This window comes from Pelophylax lessonae (genome assembly GCF_965119305.1).
Source record: "Pelophylax lessonae genome assembly, chromosome: 2".
Classification (NCBI taxonomy): Eukaryota; Metazoa; Chordata; class Amphibia; order Anura; family Ranidae; genus Pelophylax; species Pelophylax lessonae.
Window position 1 is genome coordinate 79,342,781 of NC_138769.1, and position 26,602 is coordinate 79,369,382.

At 48.1% G+C, this 26,602-nt stretch overlaps 1 protein-coding gene across 2 annotated transcripts in view; it reads right to left on the reverse strand.

The window, feature by feature from the left end:
- LOC309547474 (protein EURL) overlaps positions 1-26,602 on the reverse strand; it is an 80,963-nt gene that overhangs the window by 34,454 nt on the left and 19,907 nt on the right. For both annotated transcript variants that reach the window (XM_082247337.1, XM_082247338.1), the window contains exon 2: positions 20,403-20,536. In XM_082247337.1, the coding sequence (XP_082103463.1) occupies positions 20,403-20,529 (127 nt within the window). In that variant the 5' untranslated portion in view covers positions 20,530-20,536. The remainder of the gene's footprint in view (positions 1-20,402; positions 20,537-26,602) is intronic.

Here is a 26,602-nt window from a genome sequence, read left to right on the forward strand (position 1 = left end):
CAGAATATTTTCTGCTTTATTTTTCTCTTCTGGCACTTCATTTGGCCTCCAGGAAAGAATCAAAGCCCTAGTGCAAACTACAAGTTGTCCGAGTCATAGAGCATGCAGGGCTATAAAGGCCATACTGATTAGCTCAGCGCTGTCACATTGGAAAAGCAGATTGCCAGAATGCAGCTTCCATTGTTTGCTAGCAGTCTCCTTTAACATATAAAGAAGTTGCTGTCCCATGACAAAGCCTGCGTTCTTGCATTAGACAGAAGATATCTCCTGGGTAATGTTGAAAAAAAATTGCCAAAAAAAACACAACAAAACAAACATTTGCCAAGTGAAACAGAAGCCCTGACTGTGGAAACATTAGAGCGGTTAATGTCCTATGCTAAATGTTATCTCTGAAATAGAAAAACAACGGCACTATATATTCCACAGATAATGGCGCTTCCATTTCCACAGGGTGAGCTTCTCCCAGCTCATTAGGTCTGTTCCGTGTAATGTACCCTGCGCTGTTAATTTCGCATTATATAGCTTGATTAGGCAGATTTTGGAGATCACGCTGCAGAGGACAGTGAGCACTCCACATTAGAAGTTCCCTTTCTACACATTACAGCACGCAAAATAGAATACCTCACTCTGCACTCAAATGAAATGGAATGTAAACACGGGGAAGAGCTCTGCAAACAAGGACAGCCTAAAAGAACTACGCACGGCAAAAGGCTGGACATGCATGGCCCAGTAATTGCAGAAATTGCACACAATTTACCTTAATTGGCCCGTTTCTCATGTCAAGGGGAAAAGGAGTTTGCAGGCAGTTAGATGCCCTTGAGATTATATTATATTAAACACACACTATTTATTTATTTTATTATTCCATACCTGCATATGTATACCTTCTAAGAGCAATGACTTTCCATCAGCGGTGCCCATCCCGTGGCCTGCGGAGCCCTCTGATGTGACTCATGACCTAAAACCAAGGAAGTGTATCGGCAAGCCTAGATCGTGATCAATGGGTTGCCGACCCATCATCTGAGAGCATCAGAGTGCATGGAGCCAGGGCCAGCAGTTGAGGAAGCAGGCGGCCACTAAGGGAGCAGGAGCCGTATAAGCCGATGCTTCCTCTATAGCGCCGGTGTTCCGTTAAAAAAACCTACCCTCGTCACTTCCGGTGAGGGTACGTCAGGCATCAGCTGAGCCGCTTCCCAGGGCGCATGCACGCACAGTAAATGATCTTGGTTTCCGTGAATAAACCCTACTCTCCTTTCCCAGTCCTTAAAGCGATGGCTTCCCGTGAAAATACCCTACCCTCGTTCCCCGGCGGGTCCAGAAAAATATAAAAGTGCCTCCTAATGGAAGAAAATGTATATATATTAATCCAAATGGAATGATAAAAAAAAAAAAATTATATATTTTACATTTTCCTCCATTAGGAGACACTTTTACACTTGCCTCGAACCCGCTGGGGAACGAGGATAGGGTTATTTCACGGGAAGCCGGTCTAACTTTAAAAAAAATCCTACCCCGTGAAAATTCCCTACCGTCGTCACTTCCGGTGTGAGCCGATCATTTACTGCCTGAGCATGCGCACTGGGAAGCAGCTCAGCTGATGCATGACATACGTGCACAGGAAGGGATGAGGGTAGGGAATTTTTACGGGGTAGGGTTATTGAGCGTTACACCGGCTGTTCAAGGCAGAGTGATACACCAAGCACACTTCACCTGGGACCTTTCTAGAAGCCTGGAGAGCAATGCCAGCAGAACCTGGAAGAGGAAAAGTCAGTGTATTGAATATACCAAACAATGCACTTTTAAAACAAGCACATTAACACTTATAAAAAAGGGTTTTTAGGCTGCTTTCACACTGATCCACGGATGCGGAGCAGTGCCCTGGCAGCTTTCCTGCGGGTTAGCTGCACTGAGCCATAAACATCTATTATATCCTACGGTTTTGGTGCACTTTCAGAAAGTGCACTACACCAGCAAGATGTAATACAAACCTATGGCTAAGTGCAGCTAAGGTAAGCTGAATGGTGCACTGCACCCGTGGTGCAAATAAACCACAGTGCATCAGCAGGACAGCAGCCTTATAGGGGGCTCAGAACAATAAGGGCTCATTTACATTTGCAGTTGGGGGGTAGTAAATCCCCATAGTTCATTGTGATCTGCCACCAGTTACCAAATCACCTAAGTGGCCCTCATTCTTCAAAAGGTTGGAGTCCCCCCACATTACCTGGTCCCAATGTATGAGATATGTAGCCACCATCCTCAGCACCTTCCTGAGATGGCCTACATTCATAAGTGCCGAATTATCCAGTACCTGCAAATGCAAGCTCTGCAATTCTCCTATGCATCACAAAACCATCCACAGCCATTTGAGTGATAGAAGGACCAGGAAAAAAAATGCTTCTTGGGAGAATGAGCAGCAAACAGAATCATACTAATTAAAGCAGAGCTCCGGTCAAATTTTGTGTTTAAAAGTCAGCAGCCTCAAAAAAGTGTAGCTGCTGACTTTTAACCACTTGCCTCCTGGGCCACTTTTACCCCCTTTCTACCCAGGCCCAATTTCAGCTTTCAGCGCTGTCACACTTTGAATGACAATTGCGGGTGATGCAACATTGTACCCATATTAAATTTTTATCATTTTTTTCACACAAACAGAGCTTTCTTTTGGTAGTATTTATCACCACCGGGTTTAGTTTTTGCTAAACAAACTGAAAAAGACCGAAAATTTTTGCAAACAGGTAATTTTTCTCCTTCACTGGTGTGGGCTCATGAGGCTGCACTGATGGGCACTAATTGGCAGCACTGGTGGGACTGCACTGTTAAATCAGGACACGAATATTCACTGCCCTGATTATTAGTGCCGATGTCCCTTTAACATAAGATGGTTAACGGCGTTCTCATCTCTGTTACATCGTGCTGTGATTGGCCCTTTACCTCGATCTGTTATCAGCGGAGTCCAAAGAACTCTGCGATCACAGAGCACGCTGCCCTCGCGCCACAGGGGGTGACACCCTCTCGGCAAACTAAGCCCGTGCCCTAGTCATCTTTCGGCTATAGCGCAGGCAAGAAGAAGTTTATAAAACACACACTTACCTGTCCCAGGATCCAGCAACGTGGTCGCCTAAACCATCGCTTCTCTCTCCTGTGCCGGAATTTCCACTGTGACAGCTTGCGGCTTCACAGCCGGGTGTGCACTGTGCATGCGTGAGTCACGCTTTGCCTGCTGAATGGTCTGGCAGTCTTCTGGGACCTCTGATGTGTCCGAGAAGACTGCAGGGAAGGAGGGGGAGAGGAGAACTTCCGCTTGGATCGAGGGGGGGGGGATAGATGTGCTTACAGTTTAACTTCCTCTTTTGGGTGGAGCTCTGCTTTAATGAAAAAATAAAATATATCATGTTTTATTATCAGCCTGGATCCATAAGCTGCTCTAAGCAGGAGGGTGTTTAGTGAGGGAATGTCATATCCTTATGTGAATATCCACTGGAATTTACAGCATGTCCTTGAGAAAAAAAAAAAAAAAAAGTTAAGAGGCTAGAGAGAGAGGGGACCCCCTCTCACACTGATTATAAATGCTGGTTACACACTGATAAGAATACCCACCCTGAGCTGTCCAGTCCCTCTGGCAATATCTCACCCTCCCTTGAGAGGACAGAGTAGACACCCCCACTGCAATCCTGCTTTCCACTGGTGGGTGACAACACAACATGAAGACTGATATCACTTTATGCATCAGCTAAAGTAAAACAATATTTCATACAGGATACTGTTAAGAAAGGAACAAAAGTGCGTTTTATACCTTTGCTTGGTCAGAAGCATAGGGCTGATGTCACATTGGTATTTCTGCCACTAGAGACAGATTGAACTAAAGATGCCCCTGTAAAAAAAAAAAAAAAAGCTTCCCCTATAAACAAAGGCAGAGAGATGTTGGCCTAAACACTCCTGAGTCTTTGATGGGAGTAACATCTTGCTGCCTCAGTCAAGGAGCAATTCCACAGGGACACTCCAGCAATTACTTAGGCCTGGTTCACACTAATGCGACTTGGGTCATAATGAATCGCATGACAATGGAAATACCATTGCTTTCAATGGTGCCTGTTCACATCAATGCAGTGCAGCTGTGATACGATTTGGGAAAGGGTCCTGTGCTACTTTGGTGGAAATAACAGTGCGATTTTGCCAAATAGAATGTGCAAACCACCTGCAGAATGCAACCAAAGTTGCATCAAAGTGCTGTATTACTGATCCTAATTCTGTTCCACAGACAAAGCACTTGTGCTCAAATCAGTAAAAAAAAATAAATAAAATAAAAAAACACCCACTATTTATGCCTCGTACACACACAACGATTATCGGCCAACCGATCGTCCGACTTTTGTCCAAAGTTGTGTTTTGTTGGTTGGAATGTGCTCTAGACTGCACACGAATTTTCTCGGCCAACAAAAATCTACTTCAGAAGTGATGTCATGTGCTAGTTTACTTTCCGTGTGTTTTTTCTTCTCTGAGCATGCCCAGTCTTGCTCATCAGATTTTTGTCTGCCGAAATCTGTACTGACTGACGGAAAATCGGCCGTTGTGTTGATGGCCAACAAAAATTTTATAGCCTGCACACCAGATTTTATTCGGCCGAAAAGTCGGAGTCGGTTGTCGGAAGCATCATACTAACAAGCCGAAAATCGGCCGATCGGACGTTGGCCGAAAATTCACGGCCAATAATCGATGCGTGTGTACGAGGCATAACTCTAATGTGCAAGAGGCCTTATGGGATTTTACTAAAATTGGAGCAGACAGAAACTGGAGCAGTTGTGCATGTTAACCAATCAGCTTTTTGCTTGTTTAGTTTTTAGTCATAATTAGTCCTGATCACTTCATGCTGTCCCCTTTTGCATGTATAGCTATGTAAACCATTATAAATAAGTGTAATCTACACTTATTTTCCATTTCATTAAAAATAAGTGCCAATACTGTTTAAAACCTAGTAATGCACGGTCCCACCCTGCTCTGCACATGCTCAGTTGCTCTCTCAGCACTGTGCCAAAAATCAAACACACAAGAGGCCGATCAGCTGACAGCCTAAAGATTTACTGTTGCTGAAGTGGGAAGAAAGCAACAGGAATGACACTGACTGTGTTGAGGAAGGACAGATTAGGGAGAGGGAAAAGAAAAGCAGGCAAGGCGACAGAACAAAAAACTGTTGCCAGGGAAAAAAAAAAAAAAAATGTAAAAACATGCAAGAATAGTGTCTTCTAATCTCCCTGATATTCTCTCCTTTCTTGCACGCTAATGCTGAATACACACAATGAGAATATCTGACGAATAAAATGCATTTGGAGCTTCGTAATACACACCTTTCAAGAGCGGATCACGACAGTTCATGAAAAATAGAGAACATTTTTCTTAAAACAGAGCGAACGATTTTCGTGTAATATAGTGTTTGTATGAAAAAAAAAAAAAAAAAAATCAAAACGAACAAGACCACGCATGCTCAGAAACGACAGAATACAATATATGACATCACTTCCGAAGTTGTATTCTGTCTTACGAAAACTTTCACTTAGCATGTAAAAAAAAAATAAAAAACCAAGGCTGGAAATGTGCATGTTTTAATTGAATAAAGTGACATATCGTTTCTGAGACCAAGGAGAGTTTCCAATAAAGAAGTGACTGCTCTGGGCTTCAACAAATTGGCAGCCTCCAGAAACAGAATACAGGAGCAATGCTGGAGGCAATTTACAACACAAACTAATTTGCTAGCATAAGAACTAAATGTGGAATGTAGGTTTGTTAAAGGACATTAAATTATCAAACTGCTATGGGTAAAGTCCTGTTTTAAAAATTGCATAAAGGGAGATGGTGCTGCACTAGACATTGGGCACTCTAAGGTAAGCTAAAACCTGATAGGATCTCTTTAAAGGTTAACACAATAAAAACTATATTATTATTAATAAGGATTTCTATAGCGCCAGCAATTTACAGTATTAGAGGGAGACAGTACATATACAATATAATAAAATACAAGAGGATTTAGAGGGCCCTGCTCAGAAGAGCTTACAATCTAATGGATATATAATGCAAACAGGCATCTCTCAACCATGCCAGAAGGGGAGACTTGAAATAATGAAACATTCAAGCAGTTTTGGCAGTAAACACTTGAACCAGCACTATATAAAATCAATTTAAACCAAGTTATCTAGCTTTGTAGTGAAAATAAACTCAGACAAGCTGCAGAGATAATGTATAATCAGTGTCAGCAGGGACATTGCCAGTATGGCCACGGCTGCAAGAGGCAGCAACGCTCCAGGCCAGGGTCCTCCCCCCCGTCTGCAAGCTGCAGAAACGCCTCAAGCCAGGGTCCCCCCCCCACCCCAGGCTGCGAGCTGCAGCAACACTTCAGGCCACTGCCCCCCAGCTGCGAGATGCAGCAACGCTTCAGGCCACAGCCCCCCGGCTGCCAGATGCAGCAACGCTTCAGGCCACGGCCCCCCGGCTGCCAGATGCAGCAACGCTTCAGGCCACGGCCCCCCGGCTGCCAGATGCAGCAACGCTTCAGGCCACGGCCCCCCGGCTGCCAGATGCAGCAACGCTTCAGGCCACGGCCCCCCAGCTGCGAGATGCAGCAACGCTTCAGGCCACGGCCCCCCAGCTGCGAGATGCAGCAACGCTTCAGGCCACGGCCCCCCAGCTGCGAGATGCAGCAACGCTTCAGGCCACGGCCCCCCGGCTGCGAGGTGCAGCAACGCTTCAGGCCACGCCCCCGTCTGCGAGATGCAGCAACGCTTCAGGCCACGGCCCCCCGGCTGCGAGATGCAGCAACGCTTCAGGCCACGGCCCCCCGGCTGCGAGATGCAGCAACGCTTCAGGCCACAGCCCCCCGGCTGCGAGATGCAGCAACGCTTCAGGCCACGGCCCCCCGGCTGCAAGATGCAGCAACGCTTCAGGCCACGGCCCCCCGGCTGCGAGATGCAGCAACACTTCAGGCCACGCCCCCCGACTGCGAGATGCAGCAACGCTTCAGGCCACGCCCCCCGACTGCGAGATGCAGCAACGCTTCAGGCCACGCCCCCCCAGCTGCGAGATGCAGCAACGCTTCAGGCCACGGCCCCCCAGCTGCGAGATGCAGCAACGCTTGAATGACCATTCCTGGCTGCAAGCTGCAACAGCACTTGCAGAAATGGTCCCCAGCTGAGATTAGCAGTACCTTAAAATGAGTGTAAAACCTTAAGGTTTTTTTCACCTTAATTAATTAATTATATTCCGTGCTGCATGCGTTCCGCCCTCACTCCCCTTATACTTACCTAAGCCCGATCCACTGATCCACCGATGTGCATGAAAGCAGTGGCTCTCCTGCTCTGTCCCTCTTGCACAGATTGATAGCTGCAGAATCCATTGGCTCCTGCTGCTATCAACCAACTTTTGTAACAAAGGGGATGGGGCCGAGCCACCTTGTCTGTGTCAATGGATGCAGACAAGGCGGCTTGGGAGCCATCCCGCACGAGTGCCCCCACAGGAAACAGCTTCCTGTGGGGGCACTCGCCAAAGAGGAGGAGCCACCAGGAGCACAGGGGGACTCCAGAAGAAGAGGATCAGGGCTGCTCTGCGCAAAACCACTGCACAGAGCAGGTAAACATAATATGTTTGATAGTTTAAAGAAGAAAAAAAATAAGGAACGTTTAATGTTACTTTAACTAAAAGTTGATGCAATAACAGAAGTTTATAGATAAGGGAAAGGGAGAGCATATTGCAGAATATTCAAACTGCAGGGTGTATAATGGCTGTATAGACTTTGTCTAGATTACACAAAAAAAGCATAATGCTGCAAACAGGCTTCATTTTCTGTTACAGGTCCAATCACCAAGCAGTCATACAATCACATAGTGCAAGGAAGGAGCTAAACTTAAAGACGCCTAAAAGGAATAAACCTAATCCTCTGCAATAAGCCTTTGTTATACTTACAGCCAAGTTGCAACATGTCTCGTGAAACCATAACCGGCACTGAAATTGAATAAAAAGAAAAGGCTGTGCAAATGCTGATATGCTAGCGACAACTTAAAATATTAAATTGTAAAAAAAAAATTTACACAACACCTTTATTTACAGATTCTCAATTCATGATACAGTGATCCTCAACCTACACCTCAGCACCCACACCATCAGTTTACAGTTTCAGGGTTGAAAGCAGGGAAAGCAGGCCAAGTGGACAATATATTGTAAAATTCTTGTCAGAACTGGGAGTCTTCCATTTTGGATCCTTGCTAATTAGCAGTTTGACAGAGGTTCTGTGGCCAGCAGAAGTCTTGGAAGTGGCTGGCTTTTCCTTGGCGTGACATCTCTGTCCTCATCGACCCACCGATCTGTGATGGCTCATCGACATTCAAGCAATGGGAAAGATCTACTTGACATGTACGTCATACGCCTGTCACTGCAAGTTTACACAGGATGTTTGCCCTTATTTTCCAACCTTCGCTACAAAACTGACAGCTAGAGTGTAATCACTGCAGGCAAATCATTATTTTATGCAAGTTCAGCCTGTGAGATATCAGCCATATTGTGGAATGACAGCACTTTAAAATTTTAAGTAGAAAACTATAACTAGTCAAAACCGGTTTTTAAAGCCAAAACTTTTTTTTTTTGGGGGGGGGGGGGAGGGAAGGGTCATCATATCTGTTTGATTACTAATGTTGTTTGTTTTTATCATTATCTCAACCTTACTTGTATCAAAATTATTATTTAAGTGAAAAACGGAATTTTTGTAAAATCTTACCTGTAAAATTCCTTTCTCTGAGTCCTCCGACAGTCGCCGCCTCTTCATATTCGTCACATATGGGGTATTAGACTTTGCTCCGAAGGAGTAGCTAGGCAACAGAATATGTTAACAATAAAGCTTTAACATATCCCACCCTCAAGGGGTGGTCCCCTCAGTCAATACCCTCCTACTTCCTGCAACCATATCTCAGTTTTAGTGGAATAGCAGTAGAGTATACATTCAAACCCCAAAAGAGGGGCGGGGGCGGCGACTGTCGGAGGACTCAGAGAAAGGAATTTTACAGGTAAGATTTTACAAAAATTCCGTTTTCTCTTACGTCCTCCGACAGTCGCCGCCTCTTCATATTCGTCACATATGGGGACGTCCCAAAGCAGTGCAAACATGAGGGGTGGGAAACGCATCCGCGCCGAAAGGCAACGCAGTCTCCACATCAAAGAAAGGAACCTTACCAAAGGAAGGAAACCAGCTGGGCAACAGCAAAAATAAGTGCTCAACAGGAGCAACAACCCAGGAAAAGACAAAAAACCAGGGGATACAAAACTTATCCCAACAGCCAGGAGTCCCCAACAAGGGACCCTAGGGAACAGCCGCACTAAGAACCTTGCGGCCAAAGGAAGCATCCGCCGATGCCTGAACATCTACTTTGTAGAATTTTGTGAAAGTGTGTACGGTCGACCAAGTCGCCGCCTTACACACCTGGGCTACAGAAGCCCCATGACGACAGGCCCAAGACGTACTCAGAGATCTAGTAGAGTGCGCCTTCACAGGCACAGGGGGAACCTTCCCCTGCAAGGCATAGGCCTGTTCAATGGTCTGCCTGATCCATTTGGCAATGGTAGAGGCGGAAGCCGCCATGCCCTTCCGAGGACCCTCTGGAAGAACAAACAAGGAGTCCGTCTTTCGAAAAGACTCAGTCGATTTAAGGTAAACCCTAATCGCCCGAACAACATCCAGAGAATGCAATCTCACCTCCTTTGGATGTTTAGGCTTCGTGCACAACGAAGGCAAAACAATATCCTCGTTAAGACGGAATTCCGAAACTCGTTTCGGCAGAAAAGAAGGATTAGGTCGCAAGACCACCTTATCCAAATGAACAACCAGGTACGGAGACTTGCAGGACAAAGCCGCCAGTTCCGACACTCTGCGAGCCGAAGTGATCGCCACCAAAAAGGCGACCTATTTGGACAACATAGACAACGAGATCTCCCTGATCTGTTCAAAAGGAGCACGTTGTAACACAGACAGGACTAGATTCAAGTCCCAAGGGGGCAAGGGATCCCTCCTAGGAGGAACCAGATGCCGCACACCCTGAATAAAATTGCCAACCAAGGAGTTGGAAGCCACGGGACGTTGAAACAGAACGGCCAGCGCAGACACCTGACCCTTTATCGTAGCCAGCGCCAAACGCTGATCGACACCCGTCTGAAGGAAAGACAGCACACGGGAAACCGAGTATGTGCGGGGTGAAAACCCCCTGGACTCACACCAGGCAAAATAGGCCTTCCAAGTACGGTAATAAACCTTTCCCGAGGAAGACTTCCTCGCGTTGATCAAGGTATGAACAACCTCTGGAGAGAGACCCTTCTCCTTCAGGACCTCGGTCTCAACAGCCAGGCCGTCAAAGCCAGCGACTGTAAAGCAGGATGGTAAATCGGTCCTTGAGACAGTAGATCGTCCCGAAGAGGCAGACGCCAGGGGGCGTCGACCGCCAGATTCACGAGGTCTGCGTACCAGGACCGGCGAGGCCAGTCCGGTGCCACAAGAATCACCGTGCTGCGTTCCGAGTGTAACCTGCGAAGGAACCGGGACAGCAACTGAATCGGTGGAAACGCGTACATCAGCCTGTACTGATGCCACGGGGCCACTAACGCGTCCGACGCGTCTGCCCGAGGGTCGCGCGTCCTTGCCACGAACCTCTTCACCTTGTAGTTGAGGCGAGACGCGAACAGGTCCACATCTGGAAGACCCCACTTCGCGCACAACATCTGGAAGACAGCCGGGTGGAGAGACCATTCCCCCTGATCCAGGGTCTGGCGACTCAGATAGTCCGCCTGCCAGTTCTCCACTCCCGGAATGTGAACCGCCGTTATCGCCGGGACATGAGTCTCGGCCCAAGACAGAATGTCGGCCACTTCTCGAGCCGCTCGGGCACTCCTGGTGCCCCCTTGGTGGTTGATGTAGGCCACCGCCGTGGCATTGTCCGTCTGCACCCGAACCGGGCAGCCCTGCAGCCGGTCCGTCCAGCGATGAAGACAGAGCCTTATCGCACGCAATTCCAGAATGTTGATCGGGAGGGAAGACTCCCCCTCCGACCAGGTCCCCTGGGCGGACAGAACGCCCAGGACACCACCCCAGCCCGACAGGCTGGCATCCGTGGTGATTATCGTCCACGAGATCGGACGAAACGACTTGCCCCCGGACACCAACGGGGACTGGAGCCACCACAGAAGGTTTTCCCTGGTGCGATGACTCAACGAGATCTGAAGATCCAGAGACTGAGGTCGCCCGTCCCACTTGGACAAGATCTCCGCCTGGAGACCCCGCGTGTGAAACTGCGCGAAAGGAATCGCCTCGAAAGCCGAGACCATCAATCCCAGACATCTCATACACGTCCGCAGAGACGAGTTCGGAACGTCCCTGAGGGACCTGACTTCCTCCTGAAGAGTCCTGAGTTTGTCTTCCGGCAGGAAGACCCTCGCCTGCACCGAGTCCAGTATCATTCCCAGATAGGGAAGACGAACCGACGGACTCAGTGTCGACTTTGGAACATTTATCGTCCAACCGAACTCCTGCAGAGTTTGCATCGTGACAGACAGGTCCTTCTCCAGACCCTGACTGGTCGCAGACCGAATCAGAATGTCGTCCAGATACCCCAGGACAGAAATGCCCTGGGCTCTCAATAATGCCAGAACCGGCGCAAGCACCTTGGTGAAGACCCGCGGAGCCGAGGCGAGCCCAAAGGGCAACGCCACGAACTGGTAGTGATCCTCCGCAATGGCAAATCGAAGGTATCTCTGATGACCTTCGAATATGGGGATGGGAAGATACGCATCCTTCAAATCGATGGAGGCCATGAATTCCCCCGGAACCAGGGCAGCCACCACCGAGCGCAGGGATCCCATGCGGAACTTGCGAACCCTCACAGAGCGGTTCAGAGCTTTCAAGTCCAGAATTGGACGAACCTTGCCCTCCTTTCTGGGCACAGTGAACAGATTGGAATAAAACCCCCGAAATCTGTCCCGATGAGGCACCGGAACCACCACTCCCTGAGCCCTCAGGTCCCGCACCGCCAGGTGCAGATCCCGCAGGCGCTCCGGAGACAGTTGTAGATTTGAGGGAAAAAATCTGCTCTCTGGCCGAGAGAGAAACTCGATCTTGTAACCAGATCGAACGATTTCCAGAACCCATCTGTCCCGCACACGGGCCAACCAGGGCTGAAGAAAACCGAGCAAGCGTCCCCCCACCCCAAAACTGGGTGAGGGCGCCCCTTCAGGCCGAACTGTTATGGGCCGCAGGTCCGGATTGGCCGGACTTCTGTTTTCCAGACCAGGGTTTCTTCTGAGAGCCCTGGCCCTTGAACGGTTTGCCCTTGTAGTGCGGCCGAAAGGCACGAAAGGACCCCTGAGGGGGCCGAAAATTAGCATGCTTCTTCCCAGAAGCCCCCTTAGCCTTGGGGAAATGGGGCAAGAGAGTGCTCTTACCCCCGGTAATCCCCTTAATCAACACATCCAGGGACTCCCCAAAAAGGCGAGACCCATCATAAGGCAGATTGGCTAAGGTTTTACGTGAAGATTGGTCCACCGACCAACATTTCAACCAAACCAGGCGGCGAGACAACACCGCCACGCTGTGCACACGCGCGGCCAACGGAATCAGGTCCAGGTCCGCATCACACAGATACATGACACCCTGGTGGATCTGATCCACCATATCCAGGGTCGCCGCTGAGGCCGAATCGGCCACTAGGACGCGCCTAAGCATCTGCGTCCAACTTGCGATCGCCTGGGCCGCCATGAGAGAAGCAAACAGAGCCTTAAGCATAGAACCCGTAACAGAATAAGTATGACGGGCAAGAGACTCCAGTCTCCTATCCGTGGCATCACGGAAAATAGGGGATCCCTCTGCAGGGATCGCAGTGGCTTTGTTCAAAACCGCAATAGCATGATCCACTGGCGGAGGCACACACCACCGTTCATCAGTGGCAGGCGAGAAAGGATAACGCAGCTTGAATTTACTTGGTACCGCAAAAGGCTTGCGCAAATCGCGCCATTGGTCCTTAACAGCGCGCTGAAAATCAGCATTGCAGGGAAAAACCTGCGGCGTCCTGCGTTTTCTCTGCGTCCCATAAGCCGCCAAGGCAGCTGGGGGACACACCTCGTCCTGCAAACGTAGCGTCTGCTTAATGGAAGCAATCAACTCATCCATGATTGCAAGCTCTTCAGGCGAGCCAGGGGGAGAATTATCAACCCCCTCAACTTCAGCCTCTACCTCAGACCCCACTAGATCAAGAGAGGAGCGGGACCCCGATAGGGGGGTCCCCGCCAGAACAGCCCCATCACCTTCACCCTCAGAATCAGAGGACAGAGCAACTCTGGGCCGTTTAGTAGATTGAGCAGCCACCAGCATTTGCACCTGTGCAGCAAGGCCAGCCACAATAGTGGCTAAATCCCCCCCTGGGGGGGAAACAGCGGTCCCCTGGCTTTCCACCAATACTGTGGGAAACTTGCCCTCCTGAGAATCCATTGCCCCTGTATGCCAGACAACCAAGGGTTAACTGCCCCCTTACAGCAAGCGCGGCAAGCGCAGCCCACCGCACCACACTCAGGCACAATGAGACCCCCACAGGGAATATACAGACTGAATACAGGCAATGGAACACAGGAATAGAAGGATAAAACCTGAGGAGACTCCGCTGCTGCTGCTGCCTCGATCGGTGCTTCCAGGAGAGAGGAAGAGATGCTGCCAGGGCGCTCTATGTAAGCCTATGGAAGCTACAAGAAAATGGCCGCCGTGCATGTAAACCATGCGGCCGGAGCGGGCGCCGGTAAAATGGCGCCGTTTGGCGCCGAAATCGCCGCTCCACAGTGCATAAAATCACACACAAAATTATCCCAAAATATGGATACATGTTAGATCGCCGCAGCGATCGCTGTATATGCCCCAGCATGCCATTAAAAACATGCCCCACAGCACACAGCTCCTCACACTGCCCAGCCTGACATACTCAGTGTCATACAGCTCCCCCCCCCCCTTGCAGCCCACAGCATGCAGCCGAGATATAGGGAGACAAGCAGTGTGATTAAAGGCAGGTTACACAGTCCCAGACTGAGACCCCCCCCAGACAGACAGGTCCCCACATAGATACACTTACCTCACATGGCGTGGGGAACCCGCACAGGCGAACAAGCCGCTGCACATGAGGCAGGGAGAGTCGCAAATCAAGACGCACACAATGGCGGTTCAGAAACCGCACAGCGTCCGGTGAGGTAGCCACCTCACCAATCATCCCTGCACCGAACAGGGATGGGTCGTTCACCGTGCCAGGAGCGTTACCTGGCTGAACGCTCGATGGCAGACTGGGAAGCCACTGACCCACGACCTGCGACCAGGGGGATCAGCCCGAGACCCAGTCCGCATGATCCTCTTCGTCCGAAGAACTAACTAATGCTGACAAAAATAACAGCTAAGTAAAGGTAGAGAGAAAACTCAAACAAAAATCAAAAAGAAGAAAGAGTCTGGGACAAAAAGTCCCAGCACAGAGAGAGCCAGCCACTCCTGACAAGCTAGACATTAAAAACTGAGATATGGTTGCAGGAAGTAGGAGGGTATTGACTGAGGGGACCACCCCTTGAGGGTGGGATATGTTAAAGCTTTATTGTTAACATATTCTGTTGCCTAGCTACTCCTTCGGAGCAAAGTCTAATACCCCATATGTGACGAATATGAAGAGGCGGCGACTGTCGGAGGACGTAAGAGAAATATACTTTTGATTTAAATCTGCTAAATACATTCTAGGTGCATCAACATAAAATGAGTGGGGGCGTGGCCTGCAACAGCATGTGAGCGGACGCATATCACTGAGCTCCCGCTGTATATCCTTACATGAGCCTTCCCGACCACAACCGTTGCCCCCTGCTTCTTAGCAGTGCCCGGACGGATCCTCTGCTTCCCCAGGTGCCGATGATGACACGCAGGGGTGAAAAAGATGCCATGATTGCGGCTGCCCAAGATAACGCCGGCTCACCTCACCACAGTGCCTGCCATGAGGTACAGACAAGCCAAAAGTCTCTCGTGGGGTAAGGCACACAAGCCGCTTCACAAAAGAGCAGCCCAGGGACATGCTGCATTACACACAAAAGCTGCCCAGCACTGGCAGCTCTGCTCCAAATGGCACTCAATCCTGCGTACCCGAATCAAAACTCCCAGATCATGAGGAGCCTACTGCTCTGAATGGCAGTGTCCCTCTAGAGCAGGGGTACTCAAATGTAAACTTGAAAGGTCCACTTACAAATTTTCCATTCAGTCCGAGGTCCGGAAAAGTGTCCGTCAAATTCCAAATACAGAACGCCAATAACAAAAAAAGGCATTCCCCCAAAACTTGCCCCCATCCAATGCAGAGCGACCATTGTGCGTGCCCCCATTAATGCAGAGTGACCATGTGTGTGCCCCTATTAATGCAGAGCGTGTCCCCATTAATGCAGAGCGACCATGTGCGTGCCCCCATTAATGCAGAGCGACCATGTGCGTGCCCCCATTAATGCAGAGCGACCATGTGTGTGCCCCATTAATGCAGATTGACCAGTGTGCGTGCCCCCATTAATGCAGAGCGACCATGTGCGTGCCCCTATTAATGCAGAGCGTGTCCCCATTAATGCAGAGCGACCATGTGTGTGCCCCTATTAATGCAGAGCGTGTCCCCATTAATGCAGAGCGACCATGTGCGTGCCCTCAATAATGCAGAGTGACCAGTGTGTGCCTCCAATAATGCAGTGACCAGTGTGTGTGCCCCCAATAATGCAGTGACCAGTGTGTGCCCCCAATAATGCAGTGACCAGTGTGTGTGCCCCCAATAATGCAGTGACCAGTGTGTGCCCCCAATAATGCAGTGACCAGTGTGTGTGCCCCCAATAATGCAGTGACCAGTGTGTGTGCCCCCAATAATGCAGTGACCAGTGTGTGTGCCCCCAATAATGCAGTGACCAGTGTGTGTGCCCCCAATAATGCAAAGTGACCAGTGTGTGCCCCCAATAATGCAGTGACCAGTGTGTGTGCCCCCAATAATGCAGAGTGAAAAGTGTGTGTGCCCCCAATAATGCAGTGACCAGTGTGTGTGCCCCCAATATTGCAGATTGACCAGTGTGTGTGCCCCCAATAATCTGGACCGCCGAAGCGGTCTGCTTCTTTCTGTCATCAGCGGGGGGGTTAGAATTGAGAGGATCGGAGTGGCTGTGTTTAGCGCTGCATGATTACAAAAAGCCGAGTACAAGTTCTTCTTACCCGACGGAGAGGATGTCCTACAAAGTCCCGCCTCCTGAACACCGGCTCCTATGATAGACGTCACCAGTGTTCTGTCTATCATAGGTAAGAGCCGGCCCAGGAGGCGGGACTTTGCAGGACATCCTCTCCGCCGCAGAAGAACTTGTCCTCGGCTTTTTGTAATCATGCAGCGCTAAACACAGCCACTCCGATCCTCCCGATTCTGCCCCCCGCTGAGACAGAAGGAAGCAGACCGCTTCGGCGGTCCAGATTTTAATCCGTATGGGTCCGGAGGTGGCCCGGAGTCCGCCTATTGAGGACCCCGGCTCTAGAGCACAGGTGTCAAACACAAGGCCCGCGGGCCGAATGCGGCCCCCCAGGCCATTTCATGTGGCCCTCGCACCTCTCCTGCAGCTGCGGCACCCCCCTTGTCTCTGCCCCCACCTTGTCTCTGTAATCGTCAGCAGAGAGGACAGAGCTCCTTTGCCAGATACTGCACTCCTCTGTGCAGCTGAAGAAAGACTCCTCTTTGCCCCCCCCCCAGGACATGGGGTGCTCTCGACATCTAATCCTACAGATATATCCGGCCCTTTGAGGGCAACCATAATGCTGATGCGGCCCGCGATGAAATGGAGTCTGCTCTAGAGACTTCTCCTATCCTAACTCCAGATATCTTTGATTTGCCTGCAGATGATAACACTCAGCCCACTCTTAGTGAGATATTACAGGCAGTTCCCAAATGTACAGCCTCAGTGGATGATCTTAAGAAGTGTTTTGGTAACCTTAAAGAAAAAGTCTCACTCCTCCGCCAAGACATTAAAAAAAAAAAAAAAAAGAGAAAGGACCATGGCAGTGGAAGGTCGGGTCAGTGACTTGGAGGATCAGATGCCCCCTCTCACCAGAGATGCTAAAATGGCTGCCCAACAAGTTATACAGGTTAACAGAGCCGATGACATTGAAAACTGCCTTCGCCTCCACATAGTTGGGTTTTGACCTCACTGAATTTATAGAGCAATGGTTGCAAGAAATATTTGGCAAGGAAGCCCTTTCACTACTTTTCTCAGTGGAGTGGGCACCACGCACACCACCTCGCCCCCTCCCACCTGGCAACCCACTACATTTTAGGCTTGCTAGACGGCTAAACTACAAGGATCGGGAGATTATCCTGCGTCTCGCTAGAGAGAAAGGCACGATACAATATAATGGAACTAAGATTTCCTTTTTTCCTGACTTTTCCACAGGAGGTCCAACAAAAAAAGGTCTAGGTTTGCAGATGTGAAGAAGCATCTACAGCGGCTCCAGCTCAAATAGGTCATGTTATTTCTGGCCAGGTTATGGTTACAGCTGGATGTGGTTGAAACGCACAATGATTACCTCCTGCCCCAGCTGTTAAAGGTCTTCGGGAAACTCACCTGACGCAAGACACAGTGAACCATTTACACTACCCCTATGTTGGCGTGGCGTTTCAATCCACCTACTCTGCTTATTCTCGTGGGGGTGAGCAGTCATTTACACATAGCCTATCATGACTGCAGGAAAACGCATACTGCTGCCACATTTTGCGGGTCAACAGTCTAAACGTTCCTATCCTGAATGCAATTCTTCCGCCTTTAGGAGAGGGGAGTTTAGAGAGGTTGAACCTCCCCCAACTGCAGCAACTCCTAAAACGATCCTAAAACCCTATGTATACATTGACACCGGCTTTTACGGAGTTGAGGTTACGAGCTTTTGCAAAAAAAACGCCAAAAGCTCCTGAGCTCAAGTTAGAAGCTGTAGTGTACGTGAAGCCCAAGTCTATGGCTGATTTAGAAAGTAACTCTGCTCACTTTTTGTTTTTTATAGCTAAGGGTTCAACTAGATTTTAAAAATCATTAAAAAAAAAAAAAAAAAAAAAAAAAAGGCAAGAACATTCAGTTTTAACAAATGCTAGACTTTCCAATTGCATGTGTAGCACTACTCCCTGTGGAGCTGCTTGAAGTGGGTTCCCCTGGGTTACCCATAGCAATAACTTAGCAATTCAAAGTACTTTACGCGTTTGGCTCAGTCAGAAAACAGTCCAGGGGATGCGTTTTTTTGTTGGTTTTATTTTAAAACTTGGATAGGAGAAGGGATGAGTGGGATACTCCAACTGGAGTCATGGCTACAGCACACAGCTCTGAAGGAACGGCTTGGGTATGCCATTCCTTTAGAGCGCATGCACCGGTGACATCACCTACAAGTAAAGCTTATAATGAAAATAACAAAAAAGAGTTTACTACCACTTTAAGTGTTTTTGGGGAACAATAAATGTTAACCCCTTCACGCTGACGGAACGCAAATATGCGGCCTCGGCATCAGGAGGTTGTACCGGGGTGATGCCTGCAGCTTTCTTGTAATGAGCAGCCACTTGGTTGTCATTGCAAGGAGCGGGAGGGGGGGGCGCCCTTTTGATCGGGTCTCTGACGTAAAAACCCAGAAGCGATGTCATGACATCACTTCCGGGTACTGGAGCCCTAAAGGCACCAGGTTTTTAAAAAAAATAAATAAATAAATTTACAGAATTCAAAACAGCTAAACTTGGTGTTTCGAATGCTTTTAAGTGCAGGGGAGGTGTTTGGTCTTTTAGACCCCCAGATTCCTCCATAAAGAGTATTGGTCACTGCCCATAAGGCCCCGTTCACATAGGGGCGACGCTACTTCCAGGGGGCGACCTCCGAGGTCGTGGTGCGAGCAGCGTGCCGCGACCTCGGAGCGGCCACCACGGACTTCATAACATTGAAGTCTATGGCGGTCGCCTCCTGGTCGCCCCAAAGAAGCTCCGGACCCTTTTTCTAAGTCGGAGCGACTTGTGTCACTCCTATTAGAACGGGTCCGCAGCTTCCCTATGGAAGGCGACCTGTGAGGCGACCTGGTCGCCTCACAGGTCGCCTTAATGTGAACGAGGGCTCACTGTCGCAAGGGATGTTTACATTCCTTGTGACAGCAATAAAAGTGATTAAAATGTATATATTTTTTTTTAAATGGAAAGTGTAAAAAGAGAAGGAAAAAAAAAAAAACACCTGAAAAGGGCCCCAACCCTCCATGCTCGCGCAAAGAAGCGAACGCATACGCAAGTCGCGTCAGCATATGTAAACAGTGCTTCAACCACGCGTGCGGTATCAACGCAATCGTTAGAGCGAGAGCAATAATTCTAGCACAAGACCTCCTCTGTAACTCTAAACAGGTAACCGTTAAAATATTTTAATGCATCGCCTATGGAGATTTTGAAGTACCGTAGTTTTTCACCATTCCACGAGTGTGGGCAATTTTAAAGCATGACGTTGGGTATTTATTTACTCGGAGTAACATTATCTTTCACGTTATACAAACAAAATGGGCTAACTTTACTGTTTTTTTTTTTAATTCATGAAAGTGTATTTCTTCCCAAAAATTGCATTTGAAAGACTGCTGCGCAAATACCTTGTGACATAAAATATTGCAACGATTGCCATTTTATTCTCTAGGGTCTCTGCTAAAAAATAATATAATGTTTGCAGGTTCTAAATAAATTTCTAGCAAAAAATACTGATTTTAGCTTAAGCTCCAAGGGATTAGGATATTGCAGATGTTAGGTTTGCAGTAAAACCACAAAGTTAAGCTGTGTTTGTACTGCCCCCCAAACCCCTCCCCTTTTAGCTACAGTTAGGCAAGTAGGGGGTGTGCACATGGCAGGGATTCCACCCCATGTGGCGTTTGGCCAAACACAACCTATTCCAGTGAAATATCAATTCAAATGCCTCTGAAAAGGATCACTTTTCAGGTGAGCAGCAGTCCTTGCTGCTAGTGTTAATTAACCCCTAATCAGTTATTATGAAAGCAAAAAAAGTACAGCCTACAAAAAAGGAGAAAGCCCATAACCAATATGATACCAGCTTTATTTTTTCTGATGCATATTTGAAACTGTAAGATTTTAATTGGTGCAATGTCATCCATTACCTTGATCTTCTAAATACACGATATGATTTATAAGATCATTCATTTACTTTAACAATATTTCAAAAGAAAAACAGGACAATTAATAACACATTTTTGCTTTAAAGAATGAGATATGTCTAACCAAATCCTATAAATGGGACAAAAATAGCAATTGTGGACTGAGGCATCGTTCATCCATGCACATCATATAAAACGCAACCCGACAAGTCAATCTTACCCTCGATATTCAGCTCAAAGCAGATGTGGCAAAATGACAGGGTCTCCATGTCCGTGCCCAGCTTGCAGATACTGCATACATTGTCGTCATTCAAATCAATGTTCACAAACTGCTCCTCTTCAGCCATGGTGCCCCTGGGACAAAGAGAAAAAAGTTTATTATCAGAGCTTCTGAGGGGAAAGGATAAAGGTCTAGGCAAACACAGCTGTTTGGGCCCCTAACAATAACTAACAACTGTGCACACAACAAAGTTCAATTTATATGAAACTTTTGTCTTCTGTGTCAGAACACATTTAGTCACCCTAGTGGATGTAGAAGGACGAAACTCAGAAAGATTCTCTGGCTATTTGTGTTCTTTTATCCAATAGACTAAGATACCCGTCCGTACATGGGTGGGGTCCACTGCCAAGGACTTTTCTGTTAAAGGAAAAGTGAGTCTGATCTGCAGAAGATTTTGATAGTCATGGTGATGGCCAAACCTTCAAATCTAACAAATACTAAGGTAAACATCAAACAGAAGAAGCGCCAGACTAAACGGTAAAAGGCATCTGAAACACTTTAATGATTCACACATAAAAACTATTTTTCCCGCTGGGACACCATTCCTCCCGCTGGGACACCATTCCTCCCGCTGGGACACCATTCCTCCCGCTGGGACACCATTCCTCCCGCTGGGACACCAATGATGGGGCACCATTCCTCCCGCTGGGACACCATTCCTCCCGCTGGGACACCATTCCTCCCACTGGGACACCAATGATGGGGCACCATTCCTCCCGCTGGGACACCGATGATGGGGCACCATTCCTCCCGCTGGGACAACGATGATGGGGCACCATTCCTCCCACTGGGACGATGATGGGGCACCATTCCTCCCACTGGGACACCGATGATGGGGCACCATTCCTCCTGCTGGGACACCATTCCTCCCGCTGGGACACCATTCCTCCCGCTGGGACACCATTCCTCCCGCTGGGACCGATGATGGAGCACCATTCCTCCCGCTGGGACACCGATGATGGGGCACCATTCCTCCCACTGGGACACCGATGATGGGGCACCATTCCTCCCACTGGGACACTGATGATGGGGCACCATTCCTCCCACTGGGACACCGATGATGGGGCACCATTTCTTCCGCTGACACCGATGATGGGGCACCATTTCTTCCGCTGACACCAATGATGGGGCACCATTCCTTTAGCTGACACTTGGGGAAGTTAATCCATTATGCCAGCGAGGCATCCCATCATTGTGGGGGCGGGAGGTGGTAGCAAGTGCCAACACTAATCAAAAGTGTTGCAGGTTACCTGTCAGAACAGCCATAACTGCATGATTTAGAAGGCTTCTGCAGCATCCAGAAAGAATATTAACCAGCAAATCAAAAGGCTATAAGACAGTCTTCACGCAGCTTAGTGTATTAAGCAGTGTAAAAGATGTGTGGGTTTATTTATTTTTTTTTTTTTAGATTTACACTTATCTAGGTGGAGAACAGAGCGATCACCGCAGATGGCTTGGTTCTGACAGCTCCCTGCTTCCCCCCCCCCCCCCCATTGCTCACTGGAGGTGCCTGGACTGACTTCTGCGACATCAGCAAATAGCGAACTTCAGCCCGCTCTCTGCAGAGAATGGATCACAGGAGTGCAGGACGTTCTGCACTCCTGTGATTCATAGGAGATATAAAGCCAAACCAACTTTGGCTGTTCATCTCCTTTAAGGTCCATAGGAGTGTAGCTAACCTCAATGGACCTGCAGGGGAAAAATTGACCCTAGATTGAAATAGTAGACCAAGAGCTACACTTCCAAAGAGATACCAGCTGAACTCAAGGGTCAAGGTAGAGGTGTTATTTGATTGCACCAGCCATTACTTTTGAGTGACAGACTAACTGGCAGGATCACCAGATGAAAATAAAGGAAAGAAAGCCTAAAACAGAAAATATTATAGCCATCACATGTAATCTGCAATATAATAAATAAAAAAAAGTCAGACGGGAATTTACTAAATTGCTAAAATGCTTGTGGGAGAATGCCCTTTGGACAGGAGAGACAAAACTGGAGCTCTTTGGCAAACCTCAATAGCTCTATGTTTACAGATGAATAAATAAATCTTTGGAAGAAAAGAACACTGTACCTACTGTGAAACATGAAGGAAACTCGGTTATGTTTTGGGACTGCTCTGCAGTGTCTGGAATGATACTAACAAAAAACTGTCCATGTCTGGGTGTGTGTATGTATATATATATATATATATATATATATATATATAGTGTGTGTGTGCATATTATCGTGTTTAAAACCGTAGGTCACTATAGTTTACCAATCTTTTTTTTTTTGCACACAGTTGTACGGAAGTGATAACTTATCGCAGCAGCTGCACATATTCCAATCTTCATGTTAAAAAAAAAAAAAAAAAAAAAAAGGCCTGCGATCAAAGCAATGGTATACAATTTGCAAGCCAACCTAGAGTTCAAACAGCTTGTTGTAGAAATAATCAAGCGGAAAATGCTAGCAGTTCTGAACAGCCTATAACACTTCCACAGCAATGAACCGTGTCCCAAAGGCTGGGGGTCACTGGCTTTATTGATGGCTGAACAGAGAAATCCTGTGTGTTACGTGGCTGTGTGGACACAAGTCAGCACAGAACATCATGATTCTCCGATTAATGTGCAATGCATGACAAGCACACTTACAGCTCCTAATAGTTTTGTTTTGAATATTGCGTGCGTGTTTACCATGGACTCAGACTCGTGATGTAACAGAGTACAGAGCAAATGACAAAGACTGGGAGTTGTCTAATTAAAATTCATCATTATGAAAGCAATTAGTACATACTGAAGTATTTTCTGTGATATGTTACACCACACTGCTACAACAAATGGGCAGCATGCGTAAACGGAATCCAATCTGGCGGGGGGGGGGGGGGGCACAACAACAAAGCCTGCCTCAGTATAGCAGACACATACAGTGCCATAGGCTGCTTCCATCATTCTCCTAACACCAGGAACTATAGCCAGGACCCCCACAACAAATACCTGGTACTCTGAACTTTGGGACTCCTGCCTCCCACCAAGCCAAATCCATACCAAGCAGGATGGATAAAGTTGGCCATTTATGGGTCAAATTTCTCCTTTTTAGCCCACAGGCTGAACAAGAGAAATCCATCAGTTCCTCATCTATTATTACTTTACAGGATTTATATAGCGCCAACAGTTTGCGCAGTCCTTTACAGCATAAAGAGAGACAATACAATTTAAAGCGGAGTTACGGCCACAGAAAAAAAAATTTCAATGAACATACCCCCGGGACAGTCAGGGCTAGTACATTCCACAATGGATAGCCTCTGATCTGTCCCGGTTCACACTTACCTGCAAGAAGAAATACTTACTTTTAAAATTTCTTCTCCAGCGCTGCCATCTCAGGTGTGGGCAGCTGAAGCCAGCGCGTCCTCTTCTGCGTCCTCTTCCATCCTCTTCGGTCCCACGATGCACTGCGCCGGCCCCGCCATCACTTCCGGGTCCGCAGCGTCATCCCTGCACAGCTTCTGGGCATGCCCAGAAGCTGTTTAGCAAGGTATGACGCGCCTACACCGGAACTGACGTCGGGGCCAGTGCAGGCGCATTGATTCCTGGGAGCGATGACGTTCAGCTCCCAGGAGTCATTGCAAAGCGGAAGTGACGGCGCGGGCCGCGGCCAAGGAAGGAGGAAGTGGATGGTAAGGTGAGTATATTATCCTCTCTAAAAAAGTAAAAAAAAAAAAAAAAAAAAAAAAAGGCCGGGAGTATCCAATTCGAGCTCAGGAAAGGATAAGGAAGCGGATGCCATAAAATCTACAGGCATGATTTTGTGGCCGGAACTCCGCTTTGATACAAGAGGGTTAGGAGGGCCCTGTTCCTGGGACCTTATAATCTAATAGGGGGAGGGGGCTGGTGTAAATAAAGGTAATAACTGTGGGGGTGAACTGATGTGAGAAACAGAAGATTTGGTTATTAGCTGAAGGCAGGAGATGAGTTTTCAGGGATTGCCTAAAAGTGGATAAAGTAGGAGATGGCTGGACAGATTGGGGAGTTCCAGAAGAGGAGAGAGGTTTTGGAGAAGTTCTGGAGATGAGCATGAGAGGAAGAGACAAGGGACCAGAGAGCCGGTCTTGGAAGGAGCAGAGGGGACAATTTGGATGATATTTGGAGACAAGATTGGCGATGTGACTCGGGGCAGAGTTGTAAATAGGTTTGTAGGTTATGATTAGTGTTTTGAATTTTATTCACTGGGCAATGGGAAGCCAGTGTAGGGATTGGAAGAGAGGGATGGCGCACACCGGTTGGTAAGATAGAGGAGTCTGGCAGCAGCAGCATTCATGATAAACAGATGAGGAAATAACCTGCAAAGAGGGAGTTACAATAATCAGGGTGAGAAATAACAAGGGAGTGAAGTAGTCTCTCATAGTGATGGGCTCAGGCGTGTTCGTCAGCAGCTACAAAAAGTGTAGCTGCTGACTTTTAATAAACAAACACTTACCTGTCCCACAATCCAGTGATGCGGTCGCCCGAACCCTCGGTTCTCTCCCCCCACCATCACAAGTGTGGGCACAAGGTTGTGACAGTTTGCAGATTCAGCGCCGAGTGCGCACTGCGCATATGCGAGTCGCGCTGCACCTCCTCAGTGGCCGGGCAATCTTCTGGGACCTGTGACGTGACCCAGAATATTGCAGGGAGCGGGAGAGGAGAACTACTATCAGGGTGCTCTGAGTGGAATTGGGAGCGGGTACCAGTTAAAACTAGGTACCCACCCCCCCCCCCCCAAAAAAAAAAACGACATGCTAAATGTGGCATGTAAGGGGGTGAGGAGAGCTTATAACAAAACTTCCACTTTTGGGTGGAACGCCACTTTAAGAAGGGGCGTATTCTGTAAATGGTATAGAGGTAAAGTCTACAAGATTTGGACAGACTGGATTTGAGGCTGAAAGGACAGGTCAGAGTCCAGGATTACACCTAGCACTCTGGCATGAGAGGGGGGGGGGGACTGATAGAAGTATTATTGATCTTGATGGAAAAGCCAGGGGAGGGGGCACTGACAGTAGGGAATCTAGGCATGGATAGAGAAAATGCCTGTTGCTGGCCACTTTATTCATCATTGCTGAATACCTGATCAGTGCCTGCATCGGATTTGATGCAAGTATTGTTTTGAAATTTTTAGATTATCTGCTTTGACAAAGTGGATTGAAAAATAGACATTTGTTGAGAAAACGGGGGTGCAACAGGGCCGTCCAAAGCTCCAATTTTGGCTGATTCAGCAGTTAGCGGAGTGACTAAGGAGGGGACAAAAATAAAAATTTACGTGTAAATACGAGTGACGTGCAATAACAAAAAGTGAGTTATGAAAGAGCTGCACCAGATTTTGCTCCAGTTTTTGGGAATCTCCCCCACTGTGTTAGACAGCCGACTCAAAATAAATGGGGGGCAACACATCTCTGCGAATGGGGAAAAAAAAAAAAAAAAAAAAACGGAATTTTTGTAAAATCTTACCTGTAAAATTCCTTTCTCTGAGTCCTCCGACAGTCGCCGCCTCTTCATATTCGTCACATATGGGGTATTAGACTTTGCTCCGAAGGAGTAGCTAGGCAACAGAATATGTTAACAATAAAGCTTTAACATATCCCACCCTCAAGGGGTGGTCCCCTCAGTCAATACCCTCCTACTTCCTGCAACCATATCTCAGTTTTAGTGGAATAGCAGTAGAGTATACATTCAAACCCCAAAAGAGGGGCGGGGGCGGCGACTGTCGGAGGACTCAGAGAAAGGAATTTTACAGGTAAGATTTTACAAAAATTCAGTTTTCTCTTACGTCCTCCGACAGTCGCCGCCTCTTCATATTCGTCACATATGGGGACGTCCCAAAGCAGTGCAAACATGAGGGGTGGGAAACGCATCCGCGCCGAAAGGCAACGCAGTCTCCACATCAAAGAAAGGAACCTTACCAAAGGAAGGAACCCAGCTGGGCAACAGCAAAAATAAGTGCTCAACAGGAGCAACAACCCAGGAAAAGACAAAAAACCAGGGGATACAAAACTTATCCCAACAGCCAGAAGTCCCCAACAAGGGACCCTAGGGAACAGCCGCACTAAGAACCTTGCGGCCAAAGGAAGCATCCGCCGATGCCTGAACATCTACTTTGTAGAATTTTGTGAAAGTGTGTACGGTCGACCA